Raw genomic sequence first — 15,744 nt, forward strand, 5'->3', positions numbered from 1 at the left:
TGCACAGCTAAATTAGTTATTGGTTTTAGGTCCATAAAATGAGCGCAATGGTATTAAATTTAAGCCCCTTCATTTCTTACTTGGGTCAAAAACCTCAGTTCCTTCTCCTTGAGGTGCTAAACTGTGATAATTGCTGCTTTGCTGTGATTGGTTCAAAACTATCACTAAACTTGAATAGTGGGCAGTATGGGACACTAAAGGAAAAGTGAGCTTTCTCACTTGTTTGCAAATTCTTTGCATTTGTCAGTAAATAGGTCTGTTGGTGGCCCAAACTTCTAAAGTGCAGAATTTCACTCAATTGTGATTTAATGGGACACATATCTAATGAATTCAAATTTAAAAAATCTGTGAATCTGCTGAACTATAATTACTAATTATGCACGATGACAAGCAGATTTTAGAAATAAACTGTCAAGTGACTTAAGGCAGTGTAACTTACAAGTGCTGCACATGTAAGTCAGTTATGTTGCGGATGTCCCAAGTGGTTTAGTTTTCAATAAGCCATTAATCTACCTGAGTTATCTTCATTCTGAGTTGCGGGTATAATATTTATTTCACAAGTTCCTGCCTAGTTAGCTGCTCTAAAATCAGCCAATAGCCCCTTTCACTCTGTTGCGACTCACGGCGAGAAGAGCAGCTTACTGTAAGCATAAATCGTTGATCACTGACAATCAGTAACACACAATAATATGCAGCATAAACGGGTCATGTCACTTTTACAACTTATATTCATGCTGTATGTGCAGCAATATTCCTAGTATATATGATTGAATTCAAATTATATGGTTCATCTTTAATGAGGGATTTATGCTGTTGATATAAAACTGAGTTTACAATGAATGCTTACTACTAATAACATGAGTATGAAAGGCAATACAAAATGTTTTCTGCTCACTGATAGATGGTAGATTGTGCTTGAATACTTATCTTTCTACAGAAATAACATACCCCTGTATGCAAGCAGTGCCCCAATCTAGGCTGGGAATGAAGGTTCAAACCTCTATCTAATTTCCTTTTTTGTTGTTTCCATATGAATCTTTTTTTTTTCTCAGAGAAAGATGACTATCTGGAGTTTCCTTATTTTTTTGCAGGAAGTCAAAGGGCTGTTGGCTTCCTCTCCCCTCCCTTCCTTCCTTTTTTCCGAAGGTACTCATCTGAAAAAAAAAGAGAACGAAGTAATTCTGTTCCTGTTCTCCTTCTTGGGTAGCTTCAAACACTGACTCGATTAGTTCCTTCTTTTAATCAAATCTATGTGTGGAGGCTGTGAGGAGCAGGTAGAGTCGTGAGCTCTATAGACACTAAGGAAACACACCCGTAAGTTTCACTGAGAAATGTGGATTTTGAACTGCTGACATGTAAATTGACTGAAAGGAAATCTCCTTGTGATTTTTAGTCTAAGACGAGGTATTACTTGAATGAATGTAATTAATTACAAATGTCTAAACTCGCATAGGATTCATACAATGTTGCAATTAGTTCACTGGTTTATTTATACTTTCTTCACTTGTAATCCAATGGTTTGTAAGATTACTATATTTTTAGAAGGGAGAAAAACAGAAAGTTGTTATGAATGCAAGTGCTGGGTGACCAATAATAGATATTCTGTTCTTTTATGAAACATGCATGTTTATCATTCTTTTGAAAAAGGCTGAGATCAAAGTGTACAAACGATCAACCTTTCAGCAAGAGCTTCCCTTCCCATTCAATCTCAGAGCTTTAAGTTAGTTCTTCAAAACTGTATTTTGCTCATATTCAGTAGTAAAACTGTGCCGATGGTTGTGTTCGGCTAGCTGAGTAATTTGTGTACTGCTCAAAATGTAGCAGAATTACATTTGCCCAAGAAACAAACATGTGATCAGATTTTATTGATATGTTACTTATTTTGAAAGTAAATCAGCAGAATAATATTTCTTAACATTTATTTATAGGCATTTGCACTGTTAAACTTATAATAGACTAACATTCAACTTGATAAATATTGTTAAAAGATTTGGGATTATCAGATTCTCCTCTCTTTGACATAGTGCTACAGCTAGTGTCAATACACGCAACATTACAGAGACCCATACAATACTGATATATTATGTGGTACATAACATTCATGAAATCAGATTGAAATTTACACATTGTACTGTGTGAATACATCACACTGAGTAAAAATGATATTAAATAAAATCAATGTTTAAGATCAAGAGAAAGAATGGATATTTCAACAGTTTTAATAATTCTTTTCAAAAGGCTGCTTTTTTTACTTTTAAAAGTTTAGCAATTCTGGAATCATTTTTCTAATCAAAGTTCAAAAATGGTCAGAAAATAATCACCTGTCAGGTGAAGTCAAACATGAATTTGCGGTGTAATACAGGCAATGTATGTCTTCAGCTTCAGGTACCAAACTGCATCAGACAATTTTTTACAAAAGAAAAAGTATGAGGTGTTTTAAACTAAATCACACACACACTTGTTATAATAAGGATATTCTCCAAGGTGCACGCAACAGAAAGAATTATTATGTGGGATAGCCATGCTTCAAATGCAGAAGGACAAACTGAAACTGAAAGTGTTAAAAACGGGAAGTGTTAATCCATCTATCAGCACATAAAGGTGAATTCCCAGGGAGAAATGAAAAAAAAACGGCAACAACAAAAACACAGTCCAGCCCCTTTGTTAGTGAAGAGTATCATGTTCGAACCAGCAGAGAAGCCTACTCGTTTTCACTTCTCTATTTCAGCAATCCATTTCAAAATTGTTCACAGATTTCCACTGAAATACCCACTGTCAACAATTCCAACTTTTTGAGGAGTTAGTCCATAAATTTCCACAGGAGATCCTGCACAGTACCAAAACAAGTAATAAATTTAATTAGGTAACAGTCAGTCACTCAGCTTTAATCAAGAATCTGAATAGGTGAGGTGCACGAGAACAATGTTTTCTAAGTGAATAAGCACACATACATAATTTTTTTTAAAAACAGCTCTAACTGCACAATGTACTTCGTTCTATGTGAAGCTCTTGGGACGATTCTCCGAGACATGATCAGGCCCTTTATAAATGCAAGTTCTTTATTTTCTTTCTTAGGCCCAGCTCTGATAATTTACTTGTGACAACAATGTTTGTGTGACAGGGAAAGAAAGGTTAGTATTTCCACGTATCAGCTATAATTAAAACCTTATGTTTTAAACACACTTCCACTGAATAGCACTTAAATAAAATAATGGCAAAATTACGTATTGCTAAGAAAGGGAGTTGTCTAGTGGGATAGCACACTGCCCTTTCACCTCAGGGACTTGAGTTCAAAGGTAGGGTAAAAGTTTTATCGCTCTGCTGAATGGAATGGTTGAAATTGCAATACGTTAGTAATGAATGTGTTAATATAGTCCTATTAAATTCTTTCGTCTGCTTATTTTAAATTAGTTTTAAAGTTCACAGTAGGCATGGACTATGCACAAAATTCAGCAAGGATTGGCAATCTTCTTTAAATAGATCAAAATAACGCCAGTTTAGGAAATGGAAACTTCACCCTGATGAAGTAAAGAATGTTTTTATGGGATAAAAGCAGAAAATGCTGAAATACATAGCATGTTGGTCAGCACCCGTAAAGAGAAAGGACAGGTTAACGTTTTGGGTGGAGAGTCTTCTACCCAAACTCTTCATCTATCTTGTTTATTTTCTCACAGACCTTCTGTACATTTCTAGTACTTTGTTTTTATTTCAGACTCCATTTAAATTTCAGTGATAGCACTCTTCCTTCTGGCTCAGAAGGTCATGGGTTCAACTACAAATCCAGAGACTTGAGCATATAATCTAGTGCTGCATTTAGAGGTGCTGCCTTTTGGATGAGACATTAAATTGAGGTCCCACCAGAACTCTGAGGTGAATGTAAAAGATCCCAATGGCACTATTTGAAGAAGTACTGGTGTCCTGGCTAACTTTCATCCTTCAACCAATATCACTAAAAAGCATTTTAATTGGTCTCAGTGATAGTTGTGGGATCTTGCTGTGGGCAAATTGGCTGCCACATTTTCCTACATTACAACAGTGACTATACATCAAAAGTACTTTGTTGGCTGTGAAATGCTTTGGGATGTCTTGAGATTGTGAAAGGTGCTATATAAATGCAAACAATTTCTTTCCAGCATTTTCAGTTTTTTTTTCTTTTGACACTCTTTGAGACTGAGACTTTGCTATAAATCTTTCTGTGTTCTACCTGACCTGGAAGAGTTGACATTGAGATTACTTTGTAATATGTGATAAAATATTTTATTCCTTTGCACTGATATCCCTCAGTTGAATGGGAATAAAAAAAATGCAAATATATGTTATAAGGAAAAAGTTATGCAAAACCATTGATACAATAATGCTGGCTGAGTAAAAGCAAGTTGATGTTTTTAATTTTCTACGTATTCTCTCAGAGTAAATAATAATAATATGGGAGATCAATGGTTTTAAGCTGACAGTGCAAAGAGAGTTGTATGAAGTTTCAGTGTCTTCTGGTTTATCTCAAAAAAATAACTCAGTAAGACAATATAAAAAGCTTGTGAGGGCATTTGTTAAGAAAATTAAACAGAATTTGAAACTATTAATAGCAGAATGGAGGTATTTTATGGATAGTTATTTTTAATTTAGCACAACAAGAATTGATAAATTTTACTGAGAAAGGGAGTGTTTTAAAAGTTGCACATTGTTTGTTGCTTACTGCAACATGCCAAAAGCTTTGCTCATCAAATAAAACTATGCTCTGGTGCCATTATTCATTTAAAAAAAAGTAAAGAACCCATAATAAAATAAAGTAAAAACTTGATGGGAAAAGAATCCTATAATGAAACTGGCAATTTTCCAAATTAAATGCTAGAAGGAATGGCCACAGATTTACCTCCGCTGTAGTGACGCGGGAAGGGATTTTCACATTAAAATGGCTGCGTTAATAGGGGGTAATAAAGCATACAAAATAACAACCTTGCTTGTGAGCACCACCACTAATTGCAAAATTAGGCCCATGCCCTTAGAGCTTTAGGAGACTGAACTAAGAGGGTCATCATTAGGCAGAGTTTTATCTGCAGGTCCACTCCATAATATCGTTTATCCCTTTAAGCTCTGAATTCCATGTACAGTTTTTGGCACACATAGTAAACCATTCCTTAGAATTTTTAAAAATGCTGACCTCTCCATTTTTGCCTTAGTATCATTGAACTAATTGTAGTGGATCCCAGAGCTCAGCCGATTTTGCCTTGAACCGACCACAAGGAGGCACACACGAGCAGGGAAAATTGCTCCAATTTTCCCTTCTCTCTTAAAGGAAACCATCAAACTATAGTTGTGCCACTCAGACTGACATGGTTGAATTTAGAACTATGAGGAAGCAAACCTTTAATTTAATGCCCTTGTAATAAGAAATCCTGCTGAATATTTCTCAAAATCCTGCTTTGTATTTCTCAAAAGTCTTACTGTCCATTTCAAAGCTCTGCTCTGTATTTCTCAAAGTGTCCTGCCCACCCCCACCCCCACCCCCTGCTTTTTACAAAGCTCTGCTTTCTCATTTTCAAAGGAAAAAGAAGGAAAAAGGGAAAAGTCTAAAGTAAGAGAAATAGAAGTTAGGGAGGGGAGAGAGAGATGCAAGTAAGGGAAGAGAGACAGAGAGATAACAGGGAGGGAGGAGAGAGGTGAAATTGAGAGAGATTGAGAAACAGGAGTGGTGGAAGAAGAGGTCAACATGGAATTGAAGGGAGAGAGATGAGAGTGAGGAAGGAGAGAGAGACAGCAGTGAGGGAGGAGAAAGATGAAAGTCAGAGAGAGATTGAGAAACAGAAGTGGTGGAGAGAGAGAGAAACAGGAATAAAGGGGGAGAGAGAGAAAAACAAGTGAAGGAGGAGAGCAAGAGAGAAACAGAAGTGAAAGAGGAGAGACTTTAAAGCAGTAAAGGAGTGAGAAAAAACAGAAGTGAAGGAGAGAAGCACATTGTTTTGCAGACTTAGCACTGCCAGTATCCTTAGCTAGAGGGCATGAGAGTTTTTGGTGTGGTACAAATGAATTAGATAACTTTGTTTAAATTAATCATCAAGAATGACAATTGGCTTGAGAGAGCCTTGAACAAAGGCATATAGGTGAAACATTGTGTGGGTAGGGTATGCGTGTGGGCAGGCCTTTGGTATCCCTACCATCATTTTGTTGATGGTTGCACCATCGCGAGTGAGGAACATTAGACATCGCTGCTTTACCTGCAGTGACTGGGTTATACAACCCAGTACTCAGCATTTCTCTCATTTTGTTCAAAACTTGGAGTTGCATTGCAATGATGTTCCAAGTTTCTTACAAAACTGAAATACTCAGGGCTGTTGCGCATGCTTCTTCTAGCTACACACACTTAAAATTTATTTCCCAGAACACGTCTGGCAGCCTGGGATGAGGGACAGACACTCACATGGTTAAGTAATTGGACAGCTTTCACAAAGGGTTGTCATGACATTGTGGCATCATGACATGCACTGGTTCAGGGGCACAGTGACAGCTTCCAGCTGTTACACAGGAGCCAGCACAGCACTGTCAGTTCTTAGCACTGAATGTTTTGCAGTAGATCAAAGCAACACACAATCGCATTACATTTCTTCTTATGAAACTGAAAACCTGCCATATTTTCTTATTCATTTTTCTACAAATATGTTACTAATGTTATTTCAGTGGTTAAAGGTAACGGGTAAAAATGAGGGAACTAGAAAATATGCAATTGCCACTGAAAGCTATTACATTTGAGTTTTGCAGCACATGTGTGCAATTTGTAGTGGCTTTTGGACACTGGTAACCCCCATCCAATTTTGGGGTTTTCTCTACCTTGTGAATTCTTTCATCCAGAATCAGATTAAATTCTGTCACAGTCAGGGACGGAAAGAACCTTCATACTGTAATTAACCTTATTAATAGCACTAAGTATGGAAAGTCCCTTTCCCAACAGCTTTCATATTCCCCTTTTTACTCTATTCTGTTCCTCCTATCTGCTTGCTGTCATGTATCCTCCTTCAGATGCAAGCAAGAGATCATCTGCATCTAGATTTCAGGGGTAACTTTTTGACTCTGTGTTTTCATCAGGGAGCCTTGCCTGCTGGTAGCACATAGTGAAAATTCGGGCATGGGCTGTGCGTAATTTCCTGACCGTTTAAATTAAAGATCAGAAAAGCATGTATTGCACTTGCTTGAGTTTCCAATATGTGCTACCAGGGTGAGGCTCCCCAACAGCAGCACAACGTCAGAAGATGACCCCTTTGCTGTCAATGACCTTGTGTGATTTGGTAACGGGAGAAGCAAGCAGGAACAAGACGGATTATGTCAGCTTTTCCTCCTCTTCCTCCATCCCTCCACTAAGCAGCCTGGCTGAAAACAGACAAAACTCACCCAAATAAAACAAGCAGATTCAACTGACCAGCTGCCTTGGGAGGCAGCCTTATGACCCTGTGGTTAGGAGGTCCACGTCTGAGGCTTACACTGCTGGGCAACTGGGGAAGTAAAATCATTTCTAGATACAGAATTACATAGAATCAAATAGAAACAGGCTATTTGGCCGAACCAGTCTGTGTTGGTGTTTATCCTTCACTTGAGCAGTATTCATAATCCCATATTCCTACTCTGTTCCCATCCATTTATTCCCCTTTCCTTCAACCACCTATCTAACCTATTCTTAAATGTTGACATGGTCTCTGTTTTAATCATTAACTTTGGTAGTGCATTCCACAGCCCTCTGTCCTAAATATCTAAAATTTAATCTTTTCTCTACGTCCTCTCATTCTAGACTGCTCAACCACTGGAAACAGTCGATTTCTATCTACTCTTTCCCATCACTTCATAATTTTAAACACCTCTATAAATTCCTGCTTCATCTTCTCTGTTCTTACAAAAACAGCCCCACTTTTTCAAGTCTTTCTTCATATTTGTATTTGCTCATATCAGATAGATTTTTAGTGAATCTGGGCTATAGCCTCAACATCTTTCCTATAGCGTGGAGCCCAAAGTTGCACACAATACTCCAACTGGGGTCTTATTAAGGTTTTATATAGATTCACGATTACATCTTGACTTTTATGTTCTATACTTCTTGCCATAAAACCCAGCATCCCATTAGGTTTTTTTATGGCTGCATCTACTTGAGGTGCTATAACACCTGATGGACACTGTGCAGTTATGTAGATTCTATTTCTATCACTTTATGTAATACTTAAAGCATGCCAATTCTCCATATAAATCTATCAAACAAGTCCCTATACAATTGGAGACAAGCACTATGAAATCACTACCATCTGATCTACACAGTACCTTATCATTTCAATTAAGAGCACATTGTTGATTGGCAAATCTGTTTTGTACAACCAAACATGGACATACTGTCATGTGCATAGCTCAGAGTTTCTTCATTCGATGAGTTTATATTTTCTAACTATATTATACAAAATAAAAATGTTTAGAGTGTATTTCAAGACACTTTCCTCAGATAATATTGATAAACTACTGTTTGTGGAGGGTGAAATTCAACTTCAGCGGGGTCGCAAAATGAGTGGTTGTTATACACCCCGCCAGATTTTCCTCTGTGGGAAGGATAATCAGGCAGGATGTATAATAGGCTGCAGATCTGCTTACCACCCGTTTTGCACGCCCGCCAAAGTTGAATTTTATCCGCAAAAGGTCTTCCTGGAAACATCTCTGACAATGGAGTGATACAGCCCTATTCCCAGATACCTAGGATACCTGCAGTTTGGAAATATAGTGGAGCTTTATTCAACTGGGCACAATCTACATCAGAACAAATGGATGTTGAACTTATCTGCAATTATGGGCAGCAGAGTTTTGGATGAGCTCAAGTTTATGGAGGGTGGAAGATGGGAAGCCACCCAGGAGACCATTGCAATAGTCCAGTCTGGAGGTAACAAAGGAACCTTATATTGGACTCACAGATGAAGAGTTGATAGACAGGATGATTTGTTCATGTTGAGATGTCAGCTTTAATCACATACACACTTCCTCCCATCAATCTGCTCCCCCTATAAGAGTTGTTAATGTGAAGTTAGGCTTTCATGTATTCACACAAGTTAAAGAAGAACAATCAGCCCTTAAATAAAATATGGCATTTTAAGTTACATTTATATATCTTCACATTTTCCCTTGGATATTTTTCAGGAGCTAATTAAATGGAATAATTAACCCCAAGGTACACAGCCACAGATCACATTTCAATGTTGCTGTGGAAACTCAAATCTCCACTTTTAAACCTCTAATGATGCTATTGTGTTTGACATATTGCAATCAATACAATAGTTACAAACACTACATAGGAGTATTCAGCTCTGTGCTTTAAAGAAAGAATGTCACAAAATATTAACTATTCTTCAGTAAAAATATATTGGGCCAGAACTTGCTCCGACTGGCGTAGCAAGGCTGTCCGCACATCCTGCAGACAAAGACTACGAAAATACTTATCTCATGGTCTCCGACGTCCATTTGCTCCATTGTAAATTTTTTCTCAGTTCAGCGCTGTGATATCAGCACACCTTCCTTCGTACCGATAGGTGCTGTGGGAATGGAAGCCACGCCCACAGAATCTGTCAAGAAGAGAAGTCATATCCACAAGTAGGCAAGTAAAACTCATTCATTTAAAGTGAACTTGTCTATATTCGTGTAAATAAAAATTTAACATACCTTATTATAAAAAGCCAAGCAAATGATTTACTTTAATGAAACTTACAAAAGTTAAAAGTTTTTTAAAAATTACATTTTTAATTTTAATTTTTTTTAATGATAAAAAAATATTAAAATAAGGGTAATTTGACAGTCCACATTTTTAAAATTTAATTTTTTGTTGTTTCGCAGACATTAACAGTCATCGCGCTTTTAAAAAGTAGAGTAGGGCTGGTATTTTCCAGCGAAACTTTTGGTGGCATAAGTATCTTCATTCCAGCTGGGCAGATGGGTAAGTTTATGAATGTTTCCTGATTTTATTGATTGTAGCGTAGGTGGCCCTTTAATTTGTACCTGTCAAACCGCTGGCGAACTAATGGGAGCAAGTTTGCGATTTCGGGGTTTTACTGCGCTTGTGCGCATTCGCAAACTTGCACATTCGATTCGCCGGTGGTTGGGGAGGACGCCACTATGGAGCGGTGTTCTCAGGTGAGTAATTTCTGGCCCATTATAAACATAAACTTCACTTAGTATTAATATTACCAGCTGCAGGTACAATTAAGTGCTCATATATATTCAAACATTAAATTTGGAATTGCACCACCTTGAAATTCAGATGGTTCAAGTCTCATTTTGAAAGTAAGGACAGCCTCACTAGAGGATTCCAGGCATATGTCTCTTCCATTGGCTCAACGCTCAAGTGTAGAATGGATAGAAATCAACTATCTGATGCAATGTGAGGCCTTACAGTGACAGGTCACCTGATTCGGAGTTACTGAATATCATTTGTTTTTTAAGTTAGGGTCACAGTTTATCTCTCACTGCTGATTATACTGATCGGGGTAAAGATGATGATATTTCTTTGTCTATTGCTAATCCTCAAAGCACCACTTGTAAGTTTTGTACAGTTGGAATTATTGTATCCAATTTTTGTGTCCGTTATACCCAGTGTGCACCAATTCAAGGAGCATCATGGTCTGGAAAAATGACCAAGAACAACATGATGCACATTTCCACTGCGGAAATGGGCTTTATAATAATATTCAAGTGACATGAAAGTGATGTCACAATGCCTTCACCATCTTTTTCCAGCTTCTTTATTCTTACAGTGCCAGGGTCAAATCATGCCCACATATAATGAGAATCCAGGGTTATTAGAGCATCAGCTGCAGTAAGAAATTCACATAAAAGGGCACAATAGGAAGGTAAAATGAAGAAGGTTAAGGCCAGTGCTTCCCCAGTTTTCTTTTTTCTGTTTTTTTTTACTGTTGCTACTTAGGCTTTCATGAGCCTTTCTGGTAATTTCTCTGCTGCTGTTTGTTTCTTCCAGCTCTATTAATGTCACGAATGGGTTTCCCATTGGGAATGCCCAGAAATGTGAGGTTTTTGGAAGAGGAAGATGAAGACTAAACAGGATAAGAACATCCATGGAAATCGGTCATGATGTAAAACAGGCTGTCAATTTTCTATCGCCTGTTTTGCGCTATCGCCGAAGAGCAATTTCACAACCAAGATTTTATTTTGATGTTGTCTCCTCTATTTTAAGGAAAGAAGCTGAGTCAACATTAATGGAGAACAGAGATTTGAAAGAAATACGGACTTCTCCACACTTCAGGATGCAGCCTCTCCCACTGACCATTAAACCAAACAAATTTACAATCTTTGGAGACTATGAATCAAGGATTGCATATTCTAGGAATGACATATCTACTGCAAATATAGAAAGATTCCCTGCAAACTCTGAAGGAGGATCTCGTAAGAGGAAAAGTACTCCCACAAAAGTAATTCATTCTACTCAGTTAGAAGACTTGTCAAAAGATATGGATGAACCAGAAGACATCAAAGTTGAATTGCCATCACCAAAACCCATAGCTCAAATGATAGACTTGAGTAATGTAGGGTTTCAGTTATTCAGAACTTTTGATCACTTAGGTACCATGGGCTTGAAGCACGAGTCTATCAAACATAACTTGATGTGGCCTACCAGTCCTCTGATGATGCATCCTTCTCGACCATATTTCACCAACGTCCCTCCAGACTTTATGTTCCCTTTTATTATGACACCATCAAATCTGCATTTTAGATATCCTCTTCATCAAAATGGTCCTCTAGGAAATCTTAATGGAGGTTTCTCTACTGCAGAAGAAAAGAGGAACAAGGTTGAGCGAGTCGATGTTAACATTCAAATTGATGACAGTTATTATGTTGATGTAGGTGGCAATCAGAAACGCTGGCAGTGCCGAATGTGTGAGAAGTCATACACTTCCAAGTACAACCTAGTGACACATATTTTGGGACACAGTGGTATCAAGCCTCATGCTTGTTCTCAATGTGGAAAACTCTTCAAGCAACTGAGCCATTTACACACTCATATGCTCACACATCAGGGTACCAGGCCTCACAAATGTCATGTTTGCCACAAAGCTTTCACCCAAACCAGCCACCTCAAGCGACATATGATGCAACACAGTGATGTGAAGCCGTACAATTGTGGCATTTGCGGTAGGGGTTTCGCTTATCCAAGTGAGCTAAAAGCCCATGAAACCAAGCATGAGAATGGCCGAGACAACATTTGTGTTGAATGTGGACTTGACTTCCCTACCCTAGCCCAGTTAAAGAGGCATCTGACATCTCACCGAGGTCCTACACTGTATCGCTGTGATGAATGTGACAAGACTTTTCAATACCCAAGTCAGTTGCAAAATCACATGATGAAGCACAAAGATATCCGTCCATATATCTGCACTGAATGTGGGATGGAATTCATTCAGCCCCACCACCTCAAGCAGCACTCCCTGACTCACAAGGTAAGGATTTTGTGTGACATACACCCTGCTGATTTTCTTTTCCGTTGAAGTCAATGGAGAAGAAAATCGAATGGGATGTAAAACGAGCTGCCGATTCACCAGCGCTGGTTTTGCACTAGCATCCAAGACCAATTTCATCCCCAAGGCAACATTAATCTTAATTATTTCCATTGGATATAGTGACTCGTACATAATATACAGAGTGAATATTGTACAAGGCTTTGTTCAGCTTTGGCATATAATAGGAGTTTTGACTATTTTTCCACAGAAAGGATTTGGAGGAAAAAATTACTTTTAAATATTTGCTTTTAAAGCAAAGTATATTCACTCAGGTTAAAAAAGGCATTGAGATGATGGGTGACTAATGAGCTAAGCTTTGATGTTATTTCCTCTTCGACTTTAAATAATAAGCAATTCTTTAGCTTGTCCTGACAATCGATAAACACCTCATACCCATTGTGTTGGGAAATATCTGTTCCTTTTTGGCTATGAACAGAGGGGATAAAAAATAGAGACAGAGACACGGGTAATCAATCAAGTCTAGTAAAGGCTGCAAAGTCAATCCAGCTCTAAACATAAAGCTTCGAAGGCCAGCTTTGGTGAAACTCAGAAGTTTATCATGCAGGAAGACAGTTCGAAGTTATTTTATTTATGTCAAGTACTGATGTGGGGAAGCATAGCATACTCATTATTTTGTATTATTATACAAAGACAAAACTGATTAAACTAAGTGAATCTATTCATAATTGTTGCTCTGTATGTTCACTCATTGTGAAATAATAATTTTTATTTGACCTGATCTCATATGTTGCTCTGACCACTTATAGATGTCACTAGCACCACTGTACCCAAGAGAATATCTAAGGCAAGGCCCTAAACTTATAACATTATACACTAAGAATGACCCTGATACTTACTGAATACAATTGGATTTGGACTATATGAAGTGGGGCAATATTCCATTTGAATAGTCTAATTTAAACTGCATTATTCTGCCACCAAGCCACTGAATACAAATTCCCACATAAAAGGTAACTACTGTGTAGAAATGTTTTAATAGCTAAAAGTCACATTATTCAATTGCAATATTATGTTATAAACACAATATACATTAGGAAACACATAATACACACAGACACATGCACAGACCTACACACATATCATTCATGGCCCAACCACCTCAGTTCAATTTATTCATGCCATGATCCAAGCGTGCTAACCTCCACACCTGATTCTCCATTCCACTCTCATTGAGTGAAACTCCATGCTGGGAGCCTCACCTTGCAATATTTACCGTAATTATGTAACCATATCCAACAAGCCACCAAACCCGGTTTTCAAACTCTCCAGTATTTAGACTCCTGTTTAGGGCTGATAATTGGACTTTGTCTGCACTGATTAAAGAAAATGGTCCTGAAAATCCACAGCCATTCAGGGTACTCCTGCTGCAACTTCAGCCGGAACTGCTGGAAACTAGGCCTAGACCAGATTACATTGGTCCTGGCTTCCACCACCCCCCCCACCCTCACACCAGGATTTCCTCTTTAGTCCGTTTGGGGCGGAGCCTCTGCCCTCCCCAAACACAGCCATTATCATAAGGAGTTAGAGGCAGGGTTGGGGGTTTGAGACTCCCCATGTCAGGGCCTTCCAGTGGGATCTGGGGTATGGTCAGCAGAGGTAGTCTGATCAGATGTGCCTTGGTGACAGTGGAAGTGGGGCCCACCTAGGGGCCAGGCCAGGATCGAGGCCTGGACTTGGAAAAGGATGCAAATGTTTTATAAAATTATTTTGTAATGGGGCCCTTTTGCCTAGGGGGCTGTTGGGGTCACCATTAAGTTATTTCCAGGAGGGACTCAACACCCTCTTCTGAACAGGCAACCTCCACCAGATTCTCCAGTATGGCAGGTACTCTAGATGTGTCCCATTTGCTTGGGCACCCTCTCATGGGAATTAAAGTAGGGAATCACCCAATGATCCCTGGAAGTTCACTAGGGTTAGTGGCAGAGGTTCCTGAGGGGCATGATCCCGGAATAGTTGCCCAGATCATTGGCTGGTGGATTTTAGGGGCCATCATGTTTACTAATGGTAATATTTTCAAATTTCAATAAAATTGAGCCATCACACCAGTTCATGAATTAGATTTTTATGAAATTTATACTTAATTTAAAAGTGTTAGAAGAATTACTGCAACAGCAACAGGAAGGTAATTGCTAGTAGTTGATAACAGTTTTTGTCTATTGGCCCTGAATAAATATGCAAGATAAATGTCTTTTTCAACTTTTGTTGCTGTGATTTGTTGCCCCATTCAATTCCCCCCACCTCCCCTGATTAGACCATATCTATGCAATTCTTCTCAGTTAGGGATCTGTGTATCCAGGGTTCAGGTATTTGTTTCTATGGGCACTCTCATTATCACTCCTTGATTGACCCACCATGAAGTGTACTTGAGCAGGAACAAAAGAGACCGTTCCAATCAGCTTTCTCTTCCTTCACCATGACTGGTAAAAGTTGATTCATCCAGGAGAAGCTCAAATGCCAAGTTCAGCTGACGTTCAGATTCAGATTGTACCTGCTGTGCTGGCCCATACAAGATTTTTTGAGCCTTTTTTCTTGTTCTGAAAATGTTTTACAATAACCATATGAGAATGGTGTGTTACACATTGTGAGGCATTATCAGTATTTTCTATGATGTGGAGATGCCGGTGATGGACTGGGGTGGACAAATGTAAGGAGTCTTACAACACCAGGTTATAGTCCAACAGCTTTATTTGAAATCACAAGCTTTCGGAGGCTTCCTCCTTCGTCAGGTGACGAAGGAGGAAGCCTCCGAAAGCTTGTGATTTCAAATAAAGCTGTTGGACTATAACCTGGTCCAGTATTTTCTAAAAAGTGACATACTGCATAGCAATGAGTGGGCTATAGACATCTTCAGCTAATTACTTGCGTTGGTCTTTCTTCTAATTTTCACAGTGACATTTTTCTGGGCTGGCTGGCCTTCCCTTCTGGCATTTTGTTATCTCTGTCAGTGGAGTGGCTTGTTTTATGCTTTTCTAGCATACTTTTTTAGTGATCTTTGTGAAGAGTATCACAGGAGAATAGTACTGGTCACAAAGAGCTAATTCCCAGAGACTGACTGTGATAAAGAGGAAAATGAAGGTACTGGGCCTGAAAATCCTCAGCAATGTTTGGGGCATATGGAGGTTCTGCCTGTCCCAGGCCCCATCGGGAATTGTCTCCTAGTGAAAATCCTCAGGCCCAATGGCTAGTCCCCAGTAAAAATCAGGTG

General features: G+C 38.6%; 1 protein-coding gene across 2 annotated transcripts in view; it reads left to right on the forward strand.

The window, feature by feature from the left end:
• The first annotated feature begins 1,147 nt into the window (after positions 1–1,147).
• znf366 (zinc finger protein 366) overlaps positions 1,148–15,744 on the forward strand; it is a 46,458-nt gene continuing 31,861 nt past the window's right edge. Inside the window, exons 1-2 of one of the 2 annotated variants that reach the window (XM_067982739.1) lie at positions 1,148–1,314; positions 11,198–12,458. In XM_067982739.1, coding sequence (XP_067838840.1) covers positions 11,220–12,458 — 1,239 coding nt within the window. In that variant the 5' untranslated portion in view covers positions 1,148–1,314; positions 11,198–11,219. Of the gene's footprint in view, positions 1,315–9,875; positions 9,944–11,197; positions 12,459–15,744 lie in introns of those variants that run through there. The other variant, XM_067982740.1, reaches the window with a different exon arrangement.

The sequence above is a fragment of the Heptranchias perlo genome, chromosome 4 (genome assembly GCF_035084215.1).
Source record: "Heptranchias perlo isolate sHepPer1 chromosome 4, sHepPer1.hap1, whole genome shotgun sequence".
Taxonomy (NCBI): Eukaryota; Metazoa; Chordata; class Chondrichthyes; order Hexanchiformes; family Hexanchidae; genus Heptranchias; species Heptranchias perlo.